Source organism: Triplophysa dalaica, chromosome 17 (genome assembly GCF_015846415.1).
Source record: "Triplophysa dalaica isolate WHDGS20190420 chromosome 17, ASM1584641v1, whole genome shotgun sequence".
NCBI classification, from domain to species: domain Eukaryota; kingdom Metazoa; phylum Chordata; class Actinopteri; order Cypriniformes; family Nemacheilidae; genus Triplophysa; species Triplophysa dalaica.
In genome coordinates, this window is record NC_079558.1 from 18,720,889 (window position 1) to 18,747,787 (window position 26,899).

Below are 26,899 nucleotides of genomic sequence, written 5' to 3' on the forward strand. Positions count from 1 at the left end.
ATAAAAGATAGATACAACTGTACGATTATTTCAGAAAGACGGCATGCAGGGGGGGGCGGGACTACAGCACGAACACACAATACATCATCCCTTCATTATAATGTGTTGTTTATATTATAAATGTAAGTGCAGAATGCCAACAAGCACAGACAGTAGACTCAGGTTGACTTACTGTGTGTGGCTCATGACTGGCATCTTTCAGCGCTGGGATCGCTCCATCTATCAGTTTCAAACCATCTGCAAATCCAGCGTTATATCCACCGATTACATAATATCCATCACCCAAATGCAGTGAACAAACAAACACAGCTGAACTTCACGAACGAATCACAATGATGGGCGTGATCTTTATCCCCCTCTCGCTGGTTGACAAGTGGGCGTGTTTTTTCAGGAGAATTGTCCAATAAGGGACTGAGAAAAGTTGTTACGTAAGGAGATTTCTTGTTTTGAATTACAGAAATACTACGTCATACGTCCAACTGGTTTTTGTCAAGTTGACCATGTTAAGCATGAGAAGCCAGCAGGTTTACCAGTGTAAACAAGTCAGAATGCATAACACACTTTAATGATGCTCAGCAATGAGTCACTTTCCTCAATAACAAGCTCTTGAATGGTTTGGAACACTTATTTTTAATTGCTCACATGTTTAATGAGAGTATAAATGTAGATTCAAATGTCCAGTGTATCACACGTGTACATTGAGCGAAGCCTATATCCTCAAACTTTTGTTCGTCAATCTCAAATCACCTACAGAGACATGTCCTAGGAAAAAGTATACAACAAAATGAAATGTACATTCATTGATAACCGGAGACATCTGTACAGAACTGTGAAACTCCTGAAAGACGAGTCACGTGACATCTGTTGCTTGAGGACCATTAGAACTAATACTGTAGAAGTGTAGAACACACAATGTATAAGTTCGGCGGGGCGAGAACGCTTGTAGTATGTCAGGGTGAGCACTTGCGTCTCCAAATAAATACAGACGGGATATGGGATAGTGAGACAGCTCGAAGAGAGGCTCGGCACCTGAGTGCAGTGCATGCTGGGAACTCAGTTCCTGTTAGAAAATCTGCAGAGTGCTCAGGCTAAGCAGCAAAATAAACACGTCACATGCCGATATTGAGAAGAAATTCAGCCACGTCCAAGATGTTTCAACCTGAAAGGTGTGAGAAAATAATCATAGAGCTTGAAAGCATCAGCTTCTGGCAGCGGCGTATGGCTGAGCCGCCGCACATGACGGCTTTGAGAAATACCCGTCTCTGCTCCTCAAATAAACATCATCTAGCATGCCACGAACATTGTGTTACATGTCAGCTAAAGTGAAGAGGAATGTTGAAGGTTAAGGATTTGAAAGATATTTGGCTGTCACATTTATAAGATCTGAATGACCATTATTGTCTTACAACCTGTCTACGCCGCTAGCGAGTGTCGTAGATGAGATCAAGACGTTTGCATCGTGCCGCATCGAGTGAGGATGTTTATAATGGCTTTCATAGTCTTTTGTCGTGTGGACAGGGTGTGATGATTAGTTGTGATTTATGCCACAAATTGTCATTTATTTTTGCTTAATTCATTCAATCCATGTCAAAAATTATTATTAATAATATTATTAAAAATAATTATAATTACTTTAATTTTATTTGTTGTGAATCATAATTTTTACTACATCACTTATACACGTAACACCTTTAAATTAGTGGTGTCAAATGATTATTCACAATTAATGGCACCCAGAATAAAAGTTAAGGTTTGCATAATAAATGCTGTGTACTGTGCATATTATTTTTGTGTTTATAAAAACATACACAGGCATGCATACATATTTGAGAAAAACTTTTAAATTAATAAACATTTATATATCATTTCAGGGGGGCACGGTGGCTTAGTGGTTAGCACGTTCGCCTCACACCTCCAGGGTTGGGAGTTCGATTCCCGCTTCCCACTTGTGTGTGTGGAGTTTGCATGTTGGTTTCCTCCGGGTACTCCGGTTTCCTCCCCTGGTCCAAAGACATGCATGGTAGGTTGATTGGCATCTCTGGAAAAAAATTGTCCGTAGGGTGTGAGTGCGTGAGTGCGTGAGTGAATGAGTGAGTGTGTGTGCCCTGCGATGGGTTGGGTCCATCCAGGGTGTATCCTGCCTTGATGCCCGATGACTCCTGAGATAGGCGCAGGCTCCCCGTGACCCGAGGTAGTTCGGATAAGCGGTAGAAGATGGAATGGAATGGAATATCATTTCAATTATTGGGTTCAAAATAATTCATCTAAATATTTCCTAAATATATCTATATATATATTCATTTATAAATACAAAATGAATATGCACGGTAAACAAACATTTATTATGTGAACCCAAACTTTAATTGTGGATGCGATTAATCGTTTGACAGCCCTACTTAAAATATACATTTATTTAATAATGAAAATATAACTTTCTGAAAATCATGATAAAGAAAACAACTTATTTTATATTTATCTTGTATTAATATTAATTTATGTGAATATTTGATTGCATTGAATGAAATTAAACTACTCAACAGTTATTGATTCTTTGCGGAGGTTTACCATAAGTGGAGTTAAGGCGACATAACATTTGTTTATGTTGTTTCTGCTGAAACCGTCTATAAACTTATCCACTATAAAATGTCTTAATAGTTCTTTGAATATTGAGAATGTCATGAACAGTGTGTTGACTGTACGGCAGATAAATTAGTGACTGTTGAAAATGAATGATTTATCACTATAGTCATGCAAGTTTCTGTAAATATGATCCAACTAAGATCAAACTAAAGTGATATTTTGCTGCTCATGTCAACATCATGTCATGTCATAAAAAAAAAATACTTAATGTAAACATACTATGACGGAAGGTATACTATGAACCTGAAACTCATGTCTTTCACACCAGAAGACTGACAAGTTTTCCAAAATATTAACCAACAATCACATCAAATTAAAATCTTACACAACACCACAAACACACTTATGATAAAAAAGGGTGGGGGGGGTCTAAGTGGGGATTTACAGAAATATTAAATAATGTTTTTTTTGTAACATAATAGGATATAAGGATATATATTATTACACATTTTCTTGTAAATGTGTTGTCTTTCTCACCGTATTTAAAAAATAAACTGTAAAACAATGAAATCCTGTTTAAAAAAGCGAACATTTTCTGGCAGCTGGCCGCATCTGGGACAAATAAACTTTGAAATAACAGGTTTTCCCTGTAAAACTAAATTTTCCCTGTTTTTCTTGTAAATTTGCGGTCTTTTTCTGTATATTTTTAATTCTGTAAAAAAATACATTCTGTAAAACTGCTGAGTTTTTTTTACAGTGTGTGTTCAAAATATGAAAGGAAAGGTGTTCAGATCTTAAATAAATGTCTTGACAAAGCGTTGCGAGTAATAGCTCAGATTCTCTCACTTTCTACCCATTGATATTCATTTGTGGTTCAGGAGAATGACCTGTATATTCAACATAGAAGAGAAATCCAGTGAATCTGATTGACCCGGTGGTGCTGTGAGAGTTTCTCGGGGGGTGTGACCGATTCTAACAATCTTCTTCTCTGACATGTTCCAGTTGTTTATTGAGTGAGGATGAGTTGTAAACTGTTATTTGTCAACACACTGATGGGCTGTTTTTGAAGGGAAATGAAGAGCAGGTTATGTTTGCAGGACAAACTTTTTCAGCAAGATTACGAAACGCCAATATTGGAAGTAAATAATGCAGTACAGAGACCTGGATGGTGCCCTGCGTTTGTGTCATATTTGAACAGATTTTAAACCACTCTCAGACCACTTAGGGAACTTACAAACCAAAGTTTTCTTCCATTAAGATGTCATCATGAACAAAAAACAAAAACATGATTCGTCAGTGGTTAAAGATGCAATAACATCTGAAGCTGTGTGTTGATGGAAACTGAACTGGCCTGTTTTCAAAGCCTCCACCCACAATCCCTTTCACCGTGCCACAATATGATCAAACTCTCTCCAGCTCACGGCAGGTGATCTCGGCCGCGGATGAGACAGAGATCATATGGAGTTACTGGGAGAGTTTGTCTAGTCTCTTTCTCTCTCCCTCTCCCTCTCTCTCTCTCTCTCTCTCTCTCTCTCTCTCTATCTCTCTCTATCTCTCTCTCTTTCTCTCTCCCTCTCCCTCTCTCTCTCTCTCTCTCTCTCTCTCTCTCTATCTCTCTCTCTTTCTCTCTCCCTCTCCCTCTCCCTCTCTCTCTCTCTCTCTCTCTCTCTCTCTCGCTCTCTCTCTCTCTCTCTCTCTCTCGCGCTCGCGCGCTCTGTCTGACTGATTTCCGTAATGGAGTGGTCTGGTTGGCTGGATTTGTTTTTGACCTTTTCGCCGTGCATTTTCTTCCAAAATAAAAGGCGCGGGATTTTCCCAAGCGCCGGACCGGGCTTGTGTGAGGTCGGAATGTTATTTATAAGTGCTTAGTAACTCCGATCGGGAGAGAGATGTTTTGAATGTGATACGACATTTCATTTTGTTAGACCAACCGCAGGCTGTATCCGTTTAAAGAAGCGACAGCACGTCTTTGATGCTTCGGATCTCTTGAGGCTCAATCCATCTCGCCAAAACTTTGTTTTTCATGATGACATGTTGTGGGTTATGAAGAACGGGTTCGCTTTCATGCCGTGTGATTTGAAACAGGATGTAGATCAATGTAATGAAGATGATTAAGATTGATTTTTAAAAACAAATCGTGAAAGTTAAAAGTGTATTTCTGAGTGCCACTGAACAGTAAATCTGTGGGATCTCATTCACTGTGGGATTTATAAAATTGATGATCAAATCAGCCGCTCGACATGAGGTTCAGACGTTTCTGTCCTGATGTGTCTGTTATGTTTGTTATGAATGTGTTTCTCAAGCGTCTTTATGTCAGATCTGACATGTGCTTTATCATCATGGTTAGTATTATTGCTCCACAGTTCTGTCCAATTTTATGAATGAGTAATAGTCTAGCACACAATTATTAGTGCGTGTTTCCATTTGATTTGTCTGGCTAAGAACAGAGGAACATGTCTGCAGAAGGTTGGACACTAATCATCAAAACAAGTTTTAGTTTTCTTAAGTCGTGACAGGATAGAAATGTCTGGTGTATGGTGGTTAGTGTTGGTTTGTTTATCTTTACCAGTTAAACACGACAGGCTGAAGTTGGTGGGTTATTGTTTTTTGTGCACTGATATCAGACGCATTAGTTATTTGTTGTATTTCAAATAAAAAGAGAAAATAATCCAATGAGCTAAAGTGCCTTCAAGGAATAATTCATTGTATTATCCAAATGTTTTAACTGGTTTTAACTTAAAAGGGACCAGTCATCCTAAAAAATACAATTTGCTGTTGCCTTTCAATATCCCACAATAAACAAGCCAAACCAGCACAAGAGAATACGAGAACAAACACGACTTCAACACGTGACACGGCGGTAGTAAACAAAGCATTGACACTGCGTTAAACTCAATAAGACAAGAATCAGTACACTTCTAAAATACGCTTCTGTTGACTTCTACTGCTTCTCCTTTAAAACTAATTCAAGCTAATAATAAAGTATTATTATCTATACCAATATTTTATGATAATTGTATTAAATAAACAATTTGTTGAATGGGCTGTCGCATTTAAGTTTAGCATTGGTTTGGCCATAGATGAATGAAGGAGTACGACCCCGGAAGGCTAACGGTGGAGCCAGAACGTAATTGCGGTTGGAACACAGTGTGCTAAAAGTTGAAATTGTTTATTTAATACAGTTATCGGAAACGTGCATGTGCAGCAACGTTTGTTTATATTATTGTCGATAAACCGTCTATAAATGACTCATGTGGCACGCTTGGGGTTTATTTGTAATAACAGCTGGCTGGCTGTACATTATCTATCACTTGTCATATAATATTTGTCACATATTTGACATAACAGCTCACAATCCTGCTTGAATCAAACCAGGGGACGCACTGTAAAACTTTGCTGTAGTTTTGCAGCACGTTTGCCAGTAACTTACTGTAGATTCAATTACTTCTCTCCTATTTCTGATTTGAATTTGAGCTAAACTTTACTTTAATTAATAAAAACACTTTGACTTTTGAGCCTCAAAGTGAGCAGAAGAGACCTGTCTCAGTTCTGGCATTAGCATAGCAACGCTGCAAAAATGACACTCTTTCTGGCAATTTTGTTTTGTTTTCTAGTAAAAATATTTAAAACATCTTAACTTACAAAACATTTACATAACAAGAAAGTGACCTAAGATATTAAGTCTTATTTTATGAACGAATATACGAGAACTAGATATGTTTATGCTTAAAACAAAATTGAATATGTAATTTACAGTAATTACTGGCAAACCTGCTGCAACTTTTTACAGCAGTTTTACAGTGTGGGTTCTGTTTTTATTTAGCAGGAATAGGACGCACTGGTTTGTTTACAATCTCCCTCCATCGTTTCTATTTATAGAACTCAATCTTCACAGAGATGATCCAGTTCCAGCATTCTCTGTCCCAGGCAATTCCTCTCATTCCTTGAAAAACTTGATGCTTGTTTCTATCTTTCATCTCACTGAGCAAATCAAACATCTCGTCACTAGTCTCAGTTCATGATCCTCACGTACCCAAATGTTGATAAAAACCAGTAACAAATGTGAAGTAAGCCCAGTGGGCCAAACACGTATCAGAGGCTCAGCTGAATCAATAAAAGACTTTCAGAATGACTCTTAAAGCTGTTTATGTGAACTGCGACCTGAACTGAGTCTGGTCCAGAGATCCACAAACACCTGTGACAGCACACGCTGAAGCCGGAGCAGAAAACAGGTGCTCGACGCGCTCTCGGATGATTCTCACGAGGGAGAACAGCCGGACATTTTCACACTCGCATTCTAAACATCATCATGTGACTCAATCCATAACGCAAAACATCGTAACAATCTGCCAGATGTTGTCTTAACATTTAACTGGGGTTCACAGTCCCAGAACACACACAAACACACACACACACACACACACAGAATGTTTAATGGGGTTCATTTGAAACACTTTATGTGCACATGTTTGATTTAATTGAATCCAGCAGCAGCTGAGAATATGGAATGTTCAACATTTTTGGAGATTTTGCAAGACAAAGGATGACACAGTCAATCCATGAAGAGTTTATTATGAACACGTCAAATGATAGACTACATTATCTTTACTAATAATTTGTGACTGGATTTCTTCATCCTGATGAGAGGTGATGTATTTGTTTTCATCACAACTGAGAGTTTCCCTTTTGACAGAAGATGTGGTATTTGGTCATTTTGGATGTATTCAGTTCTTCATTCATTAATTAATAACTACAGTTAAAGTGATGAAAACAATGAAAATTCTGTCATCATTTCCTCACCCTCATGTCAAACCTGTATGAGTTTGTATCTAACTCAGAACACAAAGAAGATATTTTGAAAAATGTTGTCGGCCGAACAGCAGTAGCAGCCATTCACTGGCATTGGTTTTGTGTCCATACAATAAAAGTCAAGCACTGTGTTTGTTTATCAAAGTTGTTCAAAATATCTTCTTTTGTGTTCTGGAGAAGAAAGCAAGCCATACAGGTTTCAAAACGACAAGAGGGCGTGTAAATGATGAAAGAGTTAAAATTTTTGGCTGAACTATCCCTTTAAAGTAGATCTTTTTGGACTTGTTTTGTCGTGGCCAATATAGATAACGCTTTAGATCACGGCCCGCAATGTACCGCATAATTAAACAGGATTACTTGTAACAATAATGTACCTCTATAGTACATATCTATAGGTAAAGGGGAACAATATGTAAAGTTTGGGGAATAAACGTGTCAAATTAAAAAATAATATTTATGAGGGAACTGCATGCCATATAAACATCCAAATCAAACCGCTCTTGAACTACTTGATTATAGCCTCAAAAGATCAACATTGATTTTGCAAATTTTACACATAAAAACTCATCAAAATAACCCATAGTTACCAACAATCCTAAAATCAATCAAATTAAAATGAAAGTCAAAAAATTGACCGTAGACAGAAAGTCTGCATGCTTCATTGGGGCTGTTTTGCTTGATCAAAAACTGAACACATCATTTCCCCTTAGTTCATGTTTGCTATAATAAAATGTACTGAATTAATATCCACTGTAGCTTATTTATCGGTACATGGTGATTACAAAAATGTAGTGTATGTTCACTCTCAGATTGTTGTATAGTATACTGCAGGTCGTGCATACCACGTTATGTAAGGGATAATGTACAGCCGCTTGTTATCGCAGAAATAATCCCCGACAGTGTGATCAGGAAGTGAAGCGGAGGGTCTTGTATCACACTTAAGGGGCTTAATTCGCGATAACTCCCAGCTGCTTGTACATTATCCCACTTATTACACGACTACTTGCCACATGAGAAAAAAACTGGACATTTGTACCGAATGCAGACCTTACCTGAGGAAAAGCCGGTTAGTTTCAGTTTTATAGTAAGAAACAACGTTCAAACGTCACGAACAGGCAAATTGGTTTAATCATTTGTAAATAAAATGTCATATATGTGATTAAAAGACACATTCATAATAATTTTTGTGTAATATTAACCTGCCCCTCCCGGATGCAATGATTTGCAGCATCCGGGTTACAGAGTGTTTTTAGTTTTGAGCGGTTGTTATTTGAAAATACAGTATAAATATTATTCCACAAACTTTGCATATTGTTCCCCTTGACCTACAGATATGTGCTGTAGATTTGCATTATTGATACAAGTAGTTATGCTGTAAATTCTGTTTTATAATGCGGTACATTGCGGGCCGTAAATCTAAAGCGGTACCCCAATATATATTCTCCAGACCCATCTCCAGTTCTGTTGTGTCCGTGATAACATTAAGAACATGTTCTGAACATGTTGAGCCGGTTAAATGTGTGAGTATATTAGAGATGTTCTAGTATGACGTATAGTGAAATGTGTTGGTTTGGTAAGTCTTCAGGAGCTGTGTGTGGTCTGTTTGTAAATGTCTTTCACACGGGCACAGCTTTGCCAAGAAAAACATTCACAGAAGCTTTTACACGGTCATTGTTTGATAGCAGGACACAAGCCAGAGTTTCATGGGTCCATCTGTCTGTGACATTGAGCAAACACAATTCTTCTTACTCATGATTCATAAGAAAGTCCACATTTAACACACCATTCCAAAAAAACCTTCATCAGCACCTGCCCCATCTCACTTCATCAGCACACTTTCACAAAGCATTCTGGGATTGCCTTATAGGATATAAATGGAATTAAATAAATATAAATTTAGAGAAATTCTTCAAAAATATGAATGTTTGTTATCCCTTCACAGGTCATGGAGGAGACGAATACTCAGATTGCATGGCCTTCCAAACTAAAGATCGGTGCCAAATCCAAGAAAGGTAAGAGTTTGTGTCTCATGTATTACTCTTTGTTCAGTGCTCAAACGCTTCCTCTCTTTTCATTGGAATGTGTCTTATCAAAGTGATACATAAACAATGCGCTTACAGAAAAGCATTTGATATATCTTCACACAATCAGCTGTGACATTATCTTGGCCTCAGGGTCGGTCGGACGGTTCCTTCTTGTAATATTTCGGCATTGACATGACTGATTATGTAGAGAACAACTTGTGCTTCTTTTTATCATCATGTTGTTGACATTGGGCATCTCCTGTCTCATCACGATTGGTATTTCCAGGGGCGGACTGGGAAGCAAAATCGGGCCTGGATTATTCGGTCCACATCTGCCCTCCACCAATCCATCCTTCCGTTAGAAGGCATCAGCAAGTCGGACACGTATGCATGCAACGCAATGCACACCTTACTTGCATAATTGTCCAACTCGCTAATGCCTTCGCGTTGAGTGCATTCGCATTAATAAAACATCTGCCCCTGGTCATGGCCGTGGGCCGTCTGTGGGACGGTCGTTCTGGACTTTGACAGAATGTCCTGCCCGTCAGTCCGCCCCTGGGTATTGCTAATATAGTATTAAACTTCATGTAACTCGTGATTTTGCTACATACGTGAATTAAAGGTACAGTTTGTAGAAATTGCCGCTAGAGGGCGCACGATCAAAACAACAACAACAATTGCGTAGCTTGATGACGGTGTGTAGATGCGTGGAATGATGGGATATGTTGTCTTCAACTCCACCGCTGATGGTATCGCTGATACCTCTGTCGGACGGGAATGAAAAATCATGTGAACGGAAGAGGTCATTTTATTTCATTATAATGAATTATACCCGAGTAATGTAAGGTTTAAAACTAAATTGTTAGTCATAGATGTTACAGTAATTGTCCAATTCGATGTTGTGATAACACTGCGCAGTTTTAAGTGTTCAAATCAATCATAGTAAAAGTTATTTTGAACGTACCCACATCATTTGCAATAATGCTATACGGGTCGACGGTACAAATTACTTCCGCATTTGTCTACGTGTCACGCGGGTTGCTAGGTCAGTAAACGCAGTAACAAAGGGAAACGCGGATATGTCGCCATTGTCAGGCGACTAAACGGCGCCGGTCCACTGTTTACAATGGAGATTTTCTCAGGATTTAAAAGCAGTTGGAAACATTTGAGATATTCTAAGTACTCAGCTGAAAAAAATATAACATTGGCCGAGTGGTTTTTGGATGTTTGTCTGCAAAATTCTTAATAACTCTACCTTTAACATAAAGTAACGTTACTGAGCATGCACGAATTTGTGGTCCAAACGTAACTTCTGCTACACATCTGCACATCATTATTTCTGATAACTAGCAAAAGAAATAACAAGGAAATGACATTAGCTAGCAAGGTAAAACTAAGTCTTGTCAGTATTATTTGGGGTTAACCGTTACGTGGCTAAACTTAAATGCGACAAAGTTACACAACCCATTCAACGAATTTTTTATTGAATAAAATTCATATACGATAATATTGTTAATTGATTGTAAATGGCCCTTCGCAAAACTCCCCTTTGTTCCTGTTGCTAAATCCCACAAGCTTTCGATATCAGTGTAAATTTGTGCACTCCCTGGGGAAGTAGTGAAGAATTTCCGGAAAAATGATGCTTATTTCAGACAGAAAGGTCTACAAAATGCATTCGAGGGATACAGGATTTGAGATAACTATAACAATAATAAAATGGCCGTTAGTCACGGTGGCACATAATAACCATGTTATGATTCGGCAGATAGCTTGTCAATCAAACTGCTTGAGAAGGGTCAATTATTATACAATAAAATATTAATTTAATTATGTATGAATAATATAAATATTATATTATTAGCCACAAGCGATAAACAAACACAGACTGGAAGATATCTTACATCTCGGAGCATGTGTCCGATGATCTGTTAACAGACATTCAGAACACCCCAGAAACCCCTCACAACACATTCAGATAATCAAACAACAACCACAGTCACTTTAGCAAAAATATAATTTACTATGAAGTTAAAAAAATAATGTCATTAAGCATATGGTTTAGACATGACTATAGATGAGCTCATTTAAAGATGTTTATTATAAAGAAACAAACCTGCACTAATAAAATAAATAAAAAAATAAATAATGTATTATGTCATAACAGGAAAACAAATAAGAGTAAAATGTACAAATAACTTTTAAATATATTTCAGTTTTACATTTTTTAGGGTCACTACAAAATCTTTTTGACCAAACTTTCTGCTGAGCTTTATATCTTTATCTTAGCTCCTTATTTTACCTACACACAGCAATTCAAAAATAATAAAATAACTATGAAAACAAATGGGGAAATAATTACATATGAGGAAATAAGTATAAAATAAATAAATGCATAAATCAATATAAAAGTATCTGGACGACAGAGGTGCATTGGATAAGAGACTTGAGCTATTCTTGAAACACCATATAGTGACAAAAACTTTTCAATCATTTGGTGCACATTTCCTCATAGCGAGTGTTTCATTTCTCAGGAAAGCTTGAACAGCTTGTGTCGAGTTTCTAACAGTCATGTCCTGGTGTCATAACGCTGTAATCCAGAGGATGGAACGCAAACAATGACAACAACACTTCAGCCATTCCAAACAAACATCTGATCTGTTTTTAAAGTAAAACCTCTTATGTGTTTGGAGAGCCGTGGTCCGGGTTAAAGGTCATTCACATTCCTGCTTTCTGTTGGCAGACGTCCGGGGGCACAGCCTGAGCTGACATTAATGTTACATAATCATTTGTGTTGATCTGATGACTGCATACAGCAAACATCTCGTCTCAATAATGATAGAAAACACATGTGTAACAGCGTTCTGACATGTGGACGGCACCGTCTTTGGCTTATTACAGCACAGAAGAAGTGTTGACCCCGCACATCATGTCCGGAACAGACCGCTGCGGTCAGCTCCATAGCGTCTCAATCCGCAGCCTTGACTTTGGGTCCCCCTCCATCACACTGTGAAGGTGATACGCTGGCCGTGTGATGAACAGACTTTTGTTTGTAGTTCAGGATGTTAAATCAAACAATCTTATTACCAATCAGACTGTTTACAAATGCAGGATTGGTCCTAAAAAATGATCATATTACATTAGTATAATGTTTGATTTTCTATTTATATTGGTTCAAAATAGACTCATCGTAATTCCACACAACAATTAATAAAATTTAGGTAGATGTATTTAATAGAAAGAAAATCTGAAATTGAAATAATCAAAGAGTAGTTCACTTGTCTTTATAAATATATATATTTTCATCCAGCACATACACATTTCATCATCTTGGAATTATTTAGGATCTATCTGCATTCTGAGCAGTTCTGAGATGTTGAGCTTCAACATTTTTGCATTCCGTTTGATTTTCTATATTAAACCTTTTTGTTTAAAAAAAAGTCCCAAAATGTACACCATAAAAAATATCACATAAAGTTAACAGGTTTTCACAGAATACGAATATATTTCGTAATAACTCAACGTTGACAAAATGCCCCAAATTTACATCATCAAATCAGCCCCCATTATATCAAATATTTGAGGTCTCAGTGCTGCTTCAGACCCGTGAGGATGGATGGAGTCTACCAGAGAATAATGTGGAATACTTTTCAGGCTCCTATGAGTCTCCACATCCTTGAATCATTTGGGACGGGACCAACAGCCGCAGTTACTGTATGTGCTATTATCTCTCGCCTGTCCCAGCCAAATACTCATCAGATTCAGTCATTCAGTCATGATTGTCTTGTGATGGACCTGAAGCGGAATGTTGGAGTGGAAATGTAGTTCGCTGTATATTTACGTGGCTCTTGAGAACACATTCCATTCCTGCAGCGTTTCAGCTGAATCAGGCAGTTCTCATCTCAGTCTCCAGTCGCTGTCTGTCTGTTTCTCTCATCTGACACAGGAACAGACATCTTTCTTCCATTCCTTTCTGTGTGTGTGAAGACAAGTCATAATTACTGTAAATTACTGTAAGGCAGCGAAAGTGCTGTTCTAAAATTAGGAAACATAAAATTAGGAACATGTTATTCCTGCGAGACGTTCTCTTTTCCAGTGTAGACACAGTGTTACGTCAATCTTTTTCTTCAAAAGCCGTGACCAGCATGACCAGTTTACTTTGTTGTGGACATTTTTTATCCATTTAACTTTGTTTGTGATGTTATTGTAAATGATTAGTGAGTTCATGTTATTTAAAAAACATACCATTAGGTTTTTGTAATACTGTATAAAACCTCTCTCTTGTGCTTCGGTCCAGGTCTGCTGTTTTTTTTAATTTGGATGTCTTCTAATAGAAATATTTCCTTGTACATTTAACTAATCCTGCAGTATGTTTTGCTTGCTCACACACAATTCCAAACATACCCATGTAAAGTGCAAATACTGTAAATAAACACTTTCGACCCTTGGTCCGGTCAAACCATTTTCCTCGGTTAAATTGAACAAACTGGTGTTTTTTAAAGTTCAGTAACAGGGCAATTGTAGGGCTTTAAAATAATGCTTTTTCAACACCCCAGCTGAAAGGATAATGGAAAAACATTATTAGTGACCGAGAGTTATAAATTTCAGGTTATGCCGTGCATTTAAACCCTTTTTGGAGGCCAAGAAACAGATAAAAGGATAAACATTTTATCCTCAAAAGGAGGGATTTTACCATTGTTAATCATATAATAGTATACTACAGTATGTGCACAAATATATAACTATTGTATAGTAAAAGGATGTAAAACACAGAACTCAGATAAAATAAAACAGAAAAACTAAATGATATGGCCCTAATTTACCCGACTGTAAAGTCCTTTGTCCATTACACATTAATATTTTTTGGTGTATATTTTTTCTAATATAACAGACCTTTTATACTTGTGCTAAATAAACTTTAAACCTCTATAGCACCAGTGGTTTGTGCAAATAAAGTTAAGGTACAGCCCTGTAAGCTCTCCAACAATACTGCAAAGCATACAAAATGTTTCTACACCACGTTAAATACTTTTTAGCTGATAGTTGTTCTGGAGAAAAGCCAAGCACATGTATCAATGCAGGTTTCATAAAGAGAAAATCCCTTAAAGCCTTCAGTTCTCACGCGTTGTTTGAGATATCCCGGAGAGTCCTTAACTCACAAACTACCAAAATAAGTTCTCTTTCACGTCTTCTTACTCTGAGTCGGTCATGTAAACACGAAATGACGCCAATATTCCAATATTCGCAAGCATCCTAGTAAAATCAGTTCATTTCATGACCTGTATACAGTATTAGATCTGTATATCCTACATTTCACTGCTGGTTGTATATTCTCTATATAACTGTGTATGTGACAAATAAAATCTTGAATCTATTCGCCTTAAAGGGGCAGCAGCATAATAAAGATCTCTATTTGTAATGTTCATCAAACAACAAAGAACGGGCCCAAAAACACTCACTGCATGATATTAAAGGAATTGTATACTCCTTATGTGAGGTGTTTTTTACAATAAATGAAAAAGTTGCATTTGGCACTTTTCCACTGTATGTTTCCGTCAGGTTTAACATTGCGTTAAGGGTCTCAATCTCTATTTTACTGTCACGAAGCATATAACAAAATGCCAATATTATGTATTAAAATGCGTATTCATGTGTTGCAAGTCGCTGGTAATGATTCTCTCCGCCCAATCAGTGATATGTGTGTAAACACGTCACATTTTGGTATCGGTACAGTACGCTTGGAACCTCAAACGAGGTGGTACTACAAAAAGTTACAGGTACTAGGCACTGTACCCAGTGGAAACCCCCAAAAGTGAGCTGTACCGCACCATACAGTGCAGTATAACGCAGTAGAAAAGTGCCAATACATTTATTTAATTGTAAAGATGTGTTTTTAATATGGTAAAGTTTGGAAAGAGTTGATGTATAAACAAACAATAATGATTTGCATTCATTTGCAATTCAATTATTAATGTATTAAGCAGGTTTGGATGTAGTGTTGCCTCATCCCGTGACTCTGGTGCTACCAAATTAAGGGCCGGTGTCACCAACTTTATGACTTGGCAGCAGCAGTGCTACCCCTCTCGTGTGTTAGAGCCCTCATTAAAGGGTTTTAATCCACACCTTCCAGCCAATCAGAATCGAGATTTAAATCAGACCATGGTACAAGATAATCATAGAAATGCTCTATACTATATAAAAGCTGCACATTACTCGAATGACGTTCACCTGAACCACACCATCTCCACATACAACGTTCTGGACCAACCGTTCAGACCTCGCCCGTCCAGTTTAGTGTTCTGGAGGAATCCTGGGTTGCTGTGTGGAGAGATTTATAGGAGGACAGAAGAACATTGGTCCGCTTCTAAAGAAGGGTGAGCAGCTGTGAAAACAGGCCGAATGCTCGGTTTCTCTCGGGTGAAACAGACGGGACCAGCGTCACCATGGAGAGCTGCTAGGCTGCTGCCGTGTGCTGGCCAAAAGACTTCCAGAGTGGACCACAGAGGATTTAAAGCTCTTCTCTTTAAATAAACACCTTGGACTCTTTTGTCTGCAGATTGTGAAGACAATGGCCTTGACCTCTTGATCCCAAACACATAAACATCTCCCCTGAATGACTTTGTTATAGTGTGAGGAGCTGATGAGATGTTTCCATGGCAACAGATGCGAGGGACACTGGGGTTCAATTGCTGGGACTCCCACTGGATTTAATGGTTAATTCAAATCAAGCAGCAGGGCTTTCTTCATGTAGACCTACTGCAATAGATGACAAATAACACACATTCATTTTGTCTCATGAAAGTTTACTGATTTATTGAAACAAAGAAAGGATTTCATTTATATGTTGAATAGAATTGTGCAAAAAAATGTAACATTACCTATTTAAACCTTTCAAATACAAAGTAGCCATTTCTTAAAGAATGTCAGCATTTGATATGAAATCTATAAAAAGGCCACAACATTAGAGGAGCGCAGGACAGCGTGTCTCCATTAAATTCTCAGAATATTATCAGACCTTCTTTGCTTGCGGCCCGCACATACAGAGATGTTATCACGTCTGCATCATGAACTCCATCACCGCATGTTTTCTGACACTGAACTCCTTACGCTGGAGCAGAAATTCAAAGTATTTTGTAGAAAAACACAGCGGCTCCAATAAACCCTCACTGTCATTTTAAAAGGAATTTTTTGCTAGCCTCCGTAATAAATTTCTTTTGTAATTTCGCTCTTTCTGGACTTGTCCTCGGTGTTGTGAATTCGTCCAGCGTGCGTGACTGCGTTGTGTTTATGTTCGCTCGCTAACATCTGTTGGGTCACACACAGAGTCGCAGATTTTTGTTTGTTGTGCAAGATGTTGTGACTCCAGATGTGCCAAATCATATAACTTGTAAAGCGCATGAGAACGTAGATCTTAGGAATAGAAGAGATATATTACAGCCATATCTTGCAAAACCCTCGAAAACATTGTTTTAAGGGTATTACTTTTCTGAAGTTCTTGGAAAAACTGGTGAACATCTTTAATGGGATCTTCTTCCCTCCTCAGAGCTCTCTGAGACTTTCTGTGAGACATCAGAGAACATAAGGACACCTAGTGGTTAAACATCACTCGATTGAAAATAAATAAAAACAAATCTGCTGCAGAACACAAAAGAAGATATTTTGAAGAATGTTGACAAACAAACATCATCGAATTGACTTCCATTGTATGAACACAAAACCGCTGCAACATTTCTCAAAATATCTTCCTTTGTGTTTCACTGAAGAAAGATTCGCATACAGTTTTTGAATGACACAATTACACAATTTTATATAGGGGTAAACTATTTCGTACTTAACAATCATTCATTTTGATTTCAAGGAACTTTGCTGCAATTCTCCATAAATGCAGTTGCTTAGCAACTGTAAACAACTACACCTGTTGTGTTTTCGCATGACTTCATGTTTCTCATGTGTAAAGTGACACATTTCTATCATCACATGTGTCAGTCTGCTGTAATCTCTCCTGCTGGTTAGTCACACAGCGGCACAACTGCAGGATATTTCTCGTCCCTAAAACACAAGACATAATCCACTGTGGACATTTCCAAACAGTCCTTTCAGGAGCCTGTACAACACAGCGGCCGTCACAACAGCATGCTCCATTTCACATCACCCCCTGTGCATGTAGATAAATAACTCTCTACACAACCTGTTCTCTCAGAGATCAGTATCTCCATCTGTTTACTGAAGTCGAGCTTTTTAACCGTGATGACGTCTAACGTCCCTGCCAAAGAAAGTAGTCGCTTTTAGCAACTTGTTTGCAACCTCTGTTTGAAAGGCACAATAAAGGTGTAAAAAATCACTAGCAGGTGTATTTTAATGTCATGGAATAAAACGTCAAAATATTTAGAGGTTTTGTTTACCACAGACCTTATTTCAGGCGATTCATCAGGCTTTTTGTTTTTCTGTACATTTTTTGAACATTAGAATAACACTGACATTCTCTGGTACGATATAGTTTGCCTTTTTGCTGAATAATTTTGTCCAATAGGTTGTTTGAACATGACGACACATGATGACATGATGGCACATTTTACAGATGAAGGGCTGCAAGTGATTTTCTTTATAGGAATTCACTATAACAGAATCAAAATGCCTTTGTTTTGCATTGATGTTCAAATCGATCAAACCATGAAACACAAGGTGTTGATGTTCATGAAGGGGGGAAATTCCAGTTCTGACTGAGAAACGGAGATAAAAGTGGTTTGCAAACCAGAATCTTTGGTTGGGATGAGCTGAGTCACTTTGTTAAAACACTTAACGAGGTTTAACGTCCCTAAACAACGACCAGAAAAAGTTCTTCCCCACTGAAGTCCATTATAAGAAACCAGCTCAACATTCTGAAACAATGACCACATAAAACCTCATTTCTATTAAACCTTAATTGTAATAAACACTAGCTCTTGTTAAAAGAACAAGCACTTAGTCTGGGGATAAGAATAGTCGCTGAAGATCCTTATAAAGAAACTACAAAACGTGGCTCAGGGCAGCGAAAAACTGCGAACATAAACATTTCTGTTATCATGTTTATGTTTGATATCAGTGATTAACATATGTTTTTATTTTAGTTTTCCGTGGTTGCTGTTGCGGTACGTTAAGCTGTTTCCTTTTAATGGACTTCTTTGGCAAATAAATGCTTAACATGAGAGTTTACATTTTATCTGTTTAATAAGGACTCGTTCTTTTAACATAAGATGGTGTTTATTACAAGTAAGGTTTGACCGGAATTTGGGCTGACGTGGTTGTTGTTCAGGTCATTAAACATTGGTCTTTTGAGTTTGTGATATGGAGAAAATCAGTCCCCTCCATCAAATTGATTTAAGACTACTAAAATAAATTAAGTTCATACAACAAGATTATAAAGAATAGTTCAAAAATAATTTGATTTCGAAATTCAATTTCATGGAAAGTTTTCCTTAATTGAATTAAGTTCGTTCAACATCTTTTATTGAGTGTATAACTACCCCAAACATGTTTAGTGTTCTCTCAATTACACTTTTTTCCAAAGCGAATGATATTGAACTAATACATTGTTTCTGAGAATATAAAAATCCCCTGCGATCAAACCCATGACCTTTCTCTAACCACTGAGCTACAGGAAAGCATTCCTATCATGTAAACTGAGGGGTCATGAAAAGTTAATATCATTAGTATTTTCATCACCTGACATCATGTTTGGTCTTTGCTGTATGAATATGTCTTCAGTAGATATTACACACCTTTGTTCTGTCAGCACATACATTTCCAAATGTTAAATCATGTACAGCGTCAATGCTCTCTATAAAGTACTCGAGTGTTGTGAAGCATTTTAAAAAGCGTTTTTACTTCTCACATTTGGCACATTGTGAAACACAGTCAGCTCCAGCACAGCTTCAGTAGGTGTGGAGTCATTGCGCGTTTAAATCAAAGCCAAGAAACCCAAGCACTTGAAATTGGTGATGTGGACAATAATCTCAAGTGTGAATCTGAGAGATGCAAATCGTTCATGTAATCCTAAAAGTGTTAAACCGCACTTCATTGGCCTGTGTGCAGTCAGTGTGGATTATATCTCTGTTCTATCGCTAGCAACCGTTTAAAGTCTTCAGATTGACCACAGACAATGGTCACGTTACATGCATTTTTCTCCTCCGGCAATGCGTCTCTTGAATCTGCTCCAATGGCTTGTACGTGGGACGGTGGTTTACTGCGGCTTCTCGCTCGTTCCTCCTGGCATGGAAAGCGCTCATCATGAGTTTCCAGTGCACGCAAACACAGACATTTCACGCTGGATCTGGAGCCGTGTGTTTGTCCTCATTCTTTGTGGAGAGTCAAATGTATGGCTTGACGTGTCTTGTGGGTTTCTTCACATTCTTAAACAGGTTTGCTCCATAAAGGCGTACAGTATGAGTACTTAGACGAATTCCAAACAGCATTTTCTGTGCGCTTGAGGACGCTGCGGGTATCACACGGCACGCCGCTCGAAGTGTAGATTCCAACCAAATCTGAGTCAGTTGAACCCCTTCATGAGTCACGTGATTTTACACATGACAGTTGTTGAAACACATGAAGTATGGTGTTTTATGGAGTATGGTGCTGTAAAATTGATTTAGATCGTAGATGTAAAATAATCTGTGATGAGAAATGTTTGCGTTCATACGTTCTTTTGATTGCAGACGAGACAAATCTGAGCTCACTTTGACACATTGTTGACATCTCTTCTCAAACTCTCATGACAGACACATGACATTTCTGACTCTTTCTGTCTGGAGAAATATCTGAGACTTTATTTCAGATTAACTGACCCTTAAATAACATGTAAAAACAACACGAGCTGTGATTGGTCTCTGTACCTGTCAATCAAACAGTCTCTTATGTCAAGTACCAGTACGTTCAGAACTGTATATAGTATGAGTACCAGTACCAGTATATAGTATGAGTGGGTGTAGTATGAACACATTTCGGACATATTGCGTCCGCCATGTTTTATGGTCATGTGACCCGTATGCTCTTTGAACCATGACGTATTAACATCAACGAATACCTAAACGTGAGCATTGTTAAAACAATTTAATCACAAGAAATTCATTTAACGGCACTAACATTAAAAACAGACGTCTGCGCTAAAGTTTTCCGCTATTTTTATTGGATTTACTTTTGAATTGTGACCGTTGCTCAGCTCCCGTGGAATCATGCGATAGCTAAGTGTCCATCTGATCCACACTCACGAATGTCGCCGGAAGCCGTAGACCATCCGGATATTTCTCGGCTACTGTTTTTGCAGACTGAGGTTTCAGACATACTATTCAAGACTCATGACTCATTTCGACAACTATATAGCATGGGAGTATGTGATTCGGGACGCAGCTATAGTATGGAGGACAAGCGGATGTTGGCATGGATGCTTGGAAAAAGGATTAGTGTTTGGAATCTGGGAGTGTTTCAGCACAATGAGTCTGTTATTATGTTTGCTGGAACGATACAGATGTTCTGCATTTATTTACCCATAACACACTGCAGTTTTCTGCCAGTGACACCATACAGCTTCGTTATTATGTTGCTAGATAGCGTGGTTATTAAGGCGTTACTAAAGCCATATGGCATTCCTCCTGTAATGTCATTTTCTGTTGAATTTTGTCAGGCAGGTATAATGTGTACGTGTCATTTTTATGAAATATAATTTCACATTTCCTTAAAGGTTTTTAGAATATTTGAGGTATCATTCATATCCACAGCAACTCACCAACAACAATTCTAACAGATTTATGTGATTTTTTATGACATGCCCTATGAACTCTTTTCTTACAGATCCACACATTAAAGTTAGCGGAAAGAGGGACAATGTAAAGGAAGCCAAAGAGAAGATCATGTCTGTCCTGGATACAAAGGTGAGAATGTCAGGATCCATCAGGGTCGAATTCATAAGATGCCACGCAACAGCCCGATCTCACGAGAATTCATAACAATCGTAAAATGTGAATTGTACAAAAATGTATGATTATTATAAAATGCTTTACTGAAGCGAAGCAAATCATGCTAAAACCTACAAATGAGATCGTACCAAGTCATATGAATGAGCCGCGTATTAGTTGAGAATTGCTGTGGGACTGTTGCGTGCAAACACATTTCAAAAGCACACATTAGATGCAGAGCTAGAAAGAGTATTCTTTGTATTTATGGGGAATTGGTATTGACATGGTGCCAGCAAAATGATGTTATCAAAGAATTAATAACTTCATTTTTTTTGTTCTGTTACATTATCAATTCTATTAAAATAATAATTTCAATTTGTTCTTAAATAATCTGAGTCTCTGCCTTTCTTGTTTTACACCATTGGTTCATTTGTGTGGTCACAGGGGTTCAGAGTCAGCTGACCTCTGTGACCTCCATCTTTGGGAGGAAACTTTTCTAAACCAAACCAAAGCTACAGATTATCAAAGAAACTGTATTACTGATGCCAGACTACATTCAGACGTAGCACAGAACCGATGTGTGGAACAGCTCTCTGTAGACTTGACGTAATGGAAAACTGATTTGATGCTCATAGATCTAATTCATTACGTCACATACTGTATAACATGAGTGAAGTCCTTCAGACAGGCAGGCTCTGTTCTCCTCTATTTGAACTTGATGTCATTTTTTTCTATCGATCCCCAGCTTTCACCTCTACTGTGCATCCCCATCTCTGTTTAAAAAATAAAAAGTTTTGTACTTTACATACTTACTTTTGTATGGAATGAAGTCAGATGACATCAAAACGACGCTTCCCACAAATTCCAACTGCTTAACCTCTTGAGCAATGTTCGATAACAATAATGATCTATAAGTCGATTTTTTAAATGATTTTCTTTCATTTAAAAAGTTTGCACACATCAGCTTTAGAATGCAACATCTGTACGTCATTTGTAGGTTATACATCATCTAATACAATTCATGTTTTGTGTCGAGCAGAGTAATCGTGTGACTCTAAAGATGGACGTCTCGCACACCGAGCATTCACACGTCATCGGGAAGGGAGGAAACAACATCAAGAAAGTGATGGAGGACACGGGCTGTCACATCCACTTCCCTGATTCCAACCGCAACAATCAGGCCGAGAAGAGCAACCAGGTGTCATTCTGACTCTCCGTCCACAGCGTTTTATATTATACTGTGTGTCAGCAATCAAAGATTAAAGCGGGATGTCTAATTTCTCATAGCCGTTGTTGATGTTTAAATCACCAAAAAAGAAAACACGCCTCTACCCTCATCTTTCACTTCCATCAGTGCTCGGCTCGACTAATGTTCATCCTGTGCATGGTGCACCTTACTGCTGATTGGATACAGGGTTGTTTTGGTACTCGGCCAAACTCTGTCTCAACAATCGTAATTCAGAAATTTGGACACCCCGCCTTTAATACTGTGAATCTCACAGAAATGTTACAAAATATTTCCAGAATTTATTCATTTATTAACTCTGTAATACTGACCAGTTGATCTCTTAACAGTCCTAAAAAAACTTAAAAGGGGTGATATACGTCCTTATTCATTTCTGGACCTGGATATGTTTTTGTGTGATGATCTCTCAGGTTTTGGCTGATATAAGTGAATGAATGAGGCATGAAGTGTCTCTCTCTCTGTACGGCGCTGTTCTCAGACATGATGAAGTGGGGAATGTAGAGATTGAGCAATGAGTGTGGGCTCATGTGTTTAGAGAGACTGGTACTGAAACTTACAGACTCATAAAAGATGATGAAATCACACCGCTCATGTACTTATGATAACATCTGACACGAGTCATTTTTCATTTTCACCCAAACAACATTTACTCGCCCAAATTTTCTTTCTTGCGGTATTTGAAGAACATCACATCTTCATTGTAGAATCAAATCTCCTGAGCTATAAGACAGCAATCCCTAAACAATAGCATTTTCCTCTAGACCATTTACATTCTCCTTTGTGTTCTTCGGTAATACAGGTTTAGAGTGAAACATGGTCATCAAGTGACCAGACGCTTTTATTTTCATGTTGTGTTGTCATCTTCATTTGACGTCTGTCTGTATATTCCGCAGGTGTCTATAGCTGGACAGCCGGGAGGAGTCGAGGCGGCCAGAGCCAGAATTCGGGTAAATAAACCTTTATAAAATGATTGACAGGAGGTGGCAGGCTGTGATTTATCATCATAGTGTTGAAGGGTACAGAGAGTATTGAGTTTTGGGGGGAGATAAACACATTCCTCAGCAACACAACAAGCAGCGTTCCGCTCTCACACTGGAGCTGCCGCCCCCTGCTGGTGATTCATCGTCACCACAGACACCGACACACCCATCGTCTCATCTGTGAACAAACATGAATAAGGAGAGCAAAATAAATGTTGCGTACATTTTCGTTTGTGATGTCAAAGGCAGTGCCTTCATTTTGTGTGATAAACCAATTTGATACACACTTTGTTTGACACTTGGATGAGCATTAATGTCTTGATGCAGAACAGATGTTGTCGTCGCTGTAAAACAATGTAACGCTGCCGTGTTGGTGATTTGGCATTCGTTTGGCTGCGTGTCGCTGCTCCTGCTTCAGCTCCGTCCAAACCTTCTGCTCAGGTTTCATCAGCTCCTCACGTGCTTCCTCCTGAGTGAGAACCAAGACAAACACGACCTTACTCCAGAATCTATCATCAGGCCTCACTGTTATTTCACAAAGCAATTTGTACAAAATGAGCACTGTCGAAAAACCCAGGCCAACCCATTTCAAACCCAAAATAATGGTGCTGTACATGAACCGTTCAGGGAGTGAAGTTTAGTGGGTCAGCTTTACATTTTTCCTCTCTTTACACTTTATAACCAGAAACGTTGTACGTACATTTTACAATATAATTGGCAGTTCGTTCAGGCGATAACCCATCTTAGCCCAAATCATAATGTTATGTTCCTTGAGGAGCTCACTTCAAGACCGTCCTCCTGACTCTTCTCTCGCGTACTGTCAACACACCAAACAAATGCAGAAGTTACTGATTCTTGAACAGGTCATCTGTGCGGTCCTCCAGATTCTGTGTTCACCATAATGAAAACAAAAGCGCAGATTGGTTTTGTTCCGCTCGTAAGCCTCACGGTCTTAATAACTTCAGGAATGAGGAGAACCATTAGCAAAGATGAATGGTTGGAATTCCAGAGCGTTCTCCATGACTGATGCTCTGCTGAACCCAATAAAAGTCTCCTTGTGAGAGTAAAGTCAGAGTGACTGTCCTGACCACATCTAAAGACACTGAGAATGTCTTTCATTTAGGCCTCGGGTGCAGAACACCAGACCAACAGAACCCCACAACATGTGGATCTGATCACAGCTGCATTTCTGAGACTCGATTCAATTCAGTCAGGAACTAAGTCATTACGTCTTAACGATCATTTCAACTCTGTTTCAGGAGTTGCTTCCCCTGGTGTTGATGTTTGAACTGCCGGTGATGGTTCAGATGAATCCTGACCCGAGCTCTCCTGCCATCCAGCACATCTCGCAGACGTACAACATCTCTGTGACCTTCAAGCAGAGATCCAGACTCTACGGAGCGACGGGAGTCGTGCGGGGCTCGCAGAACAACGTAGCAGCTGTGAAGGTGAGCATTATCAAGAAATGTTCTTTGTGATTTGGTTTTGAACAATACGGTTTCCAAATACATCCTCCAACTCAACGATAAACCAAAGAGGTGTGGTGAGGAGAACCAACCTTCAGATGAGAAGAGACCTCGACCCAAAGTGAATCCTCTTCCATCGTTGCCCTTGAGGAAGGGTCGGGTGAGAACGGGCTCGTGGAGTCCGGTCCAAAACCACGCACAGATGCAGTGGGAACGGATGCCTGAAAGACTCACTCAAGCATTCCTCCCCTCGTTCACAGCGTGCTGAAAGACGGATTTTGCATCATCATGACTGTATATGCCAGAATGAAATGAAGAAGCGATTCTTGTTTTGTTTTTCCGGGCAGCATGAGAGAACAGCAGTGTTTGTAAGCGGGGTGGTTTCGTGTCTGTGGTTTTGTTTCAGAGGGGTACGGTGGTGTTGCTGGAGCATCTCGCGGGGAACCTGGCCAGCGCCATCACGGTCAGCACACAGCTGGACATCGCCCCGCAGCATCACCTCTTCATGATGGGACGCAACTGCAGCAACATCAAACACATCATGCAGCGCACGGGTGCTCAAGTTCACTTCCCTGATCCCAACTGCCCTCAGAAGAAATCCACCGTATATGTTCAGGGAAACATCGACTCGGTGTGTCTCGCCCGACAGTACCTGATGGTAAGTTTCTGCACTAGTTTTCAGTGGCGTTCACTAAAACAGTGGTTCTCAACCTTTTTTGGGGTCAAGCCGCGACCCACTTTTAGAATATATGACGTCATATGTAGTTTGTTTAAAAAACGAGTGAAGTACACTAAAATACAAACAACTATTTGTGACGTAAATGACTGATACTGATAAATGAACAGCCTATAAGTAAAGGCTATGAAACAGCAGTCTCAAACTAGTTTTTTGATCAAATTGTTGGTTTGAGTCACCACCTTAATTATAAACATATACCACATAACACGAACAAAACATGGCATTTTGGGGTTATGGAAACACAATATTGAACTGTTAATGAAAGATGAATATGAATATCTTACCTCCTAGCTAACACACAAAGGACCAGTTGTGTGACTTATTTCACACGTTGCACGGCATGCTCGTAATGTTAGTTTATTTTGCGCTTCAGTATTTGCCTGAGTGTAGCACTGTATAAAATGTCTGACAAGACAGGATAGATCGTTTTTCTGATAAAATGTGTGGGCGTGGCTTGCGTATTTTTAATGCAAATTGATTGGATATATAAAAACTGAACTGTTGAACTGAAACTAGCTCCGGACTGACAGTTGAAGGGGAGAAGTTAACGGAGTGAGTCTCGTATTCTTCGTTGACTCCAATGGTTTTTTCACAGTTTCAATAGTTCCCGGAAGTTACCAGTAACACATGGAGTTCCGATTAAACAGACTAAACTTCTTACCCATTTAAAGACGAAAGCCATTAAATTAAAAAGTGAAAGTAATAAAGCATTAAAGAGAAAACATCACTTCCTGGTACTATCTGAAGGCTATCACGTGATGCTCAGACTTCTGTTGGCAGAACCGTCTAATTTACGTCATTTAAGATGGAAGTGAACTTTCAGATTTTAACTGAAGATTATGAGGGCACATGAAGTTTTAAAATGAAAATGAACCACATTGATAAGCCATTTACTATAAACTCTTACATATTTCATGAAATACAAGAATTGTACTTTTTTATTTCACTGGGACTTTAACAACCAAGACTTACAAACAAAAGAGCTTTCAGGAATATGTCCTCTTCTCACCCCACAGTTATATTTAACTTCACTGTTGGTTGGTGGTGATGAACGAGACTAATTTATTCACACAAGTCTTTTGTCTCAGTTTAGATCCTTAAAGGGCATTTTTAGCATTCATAAAGAAGACC

The 26,899-nt window shown here is 38.7% G+C and overlaps 1 protein-coding gene across 2 annotated transcripts in view; it reads left to right on the top strand.

The window, feature by feature from the left end:
* bicc1b (BicC family RNA binding protein 1b) overlaps positions 1-26,899 on the top strand; it is a 57,862-nt gene that overhangs the window by 12,827 nt on the left and 18,136 nt on the right. For both annotated transcript variants that reach the window (XM_056770554.1, XM_056770553.1), the window contains exons 3-8: positions 9,332-9,401; positions 21,234-21,313; positions 22,377-22,535; positions 23,477-23,530; positions 24,823-25,011; positions 25,436-25,687. In XM_056770554.1, coding sequence (XP_056626532.1) covers positions 9,332-9,401; positions 21,234-21,313; positions 22,377-22,535; positions 23,477-23,530; positions 24,823-25,011; positions 25,436-25,687 — 804 coding nt within the window. The remainder of the gene's footprint in view (positions 1-9,331; positions 9,402-21,233; positions 21,314-22,376; positions 22,536-23,476; positions 23,531-24,822; positions 25,012-25,435; positions 25,688-26,899) is intronic.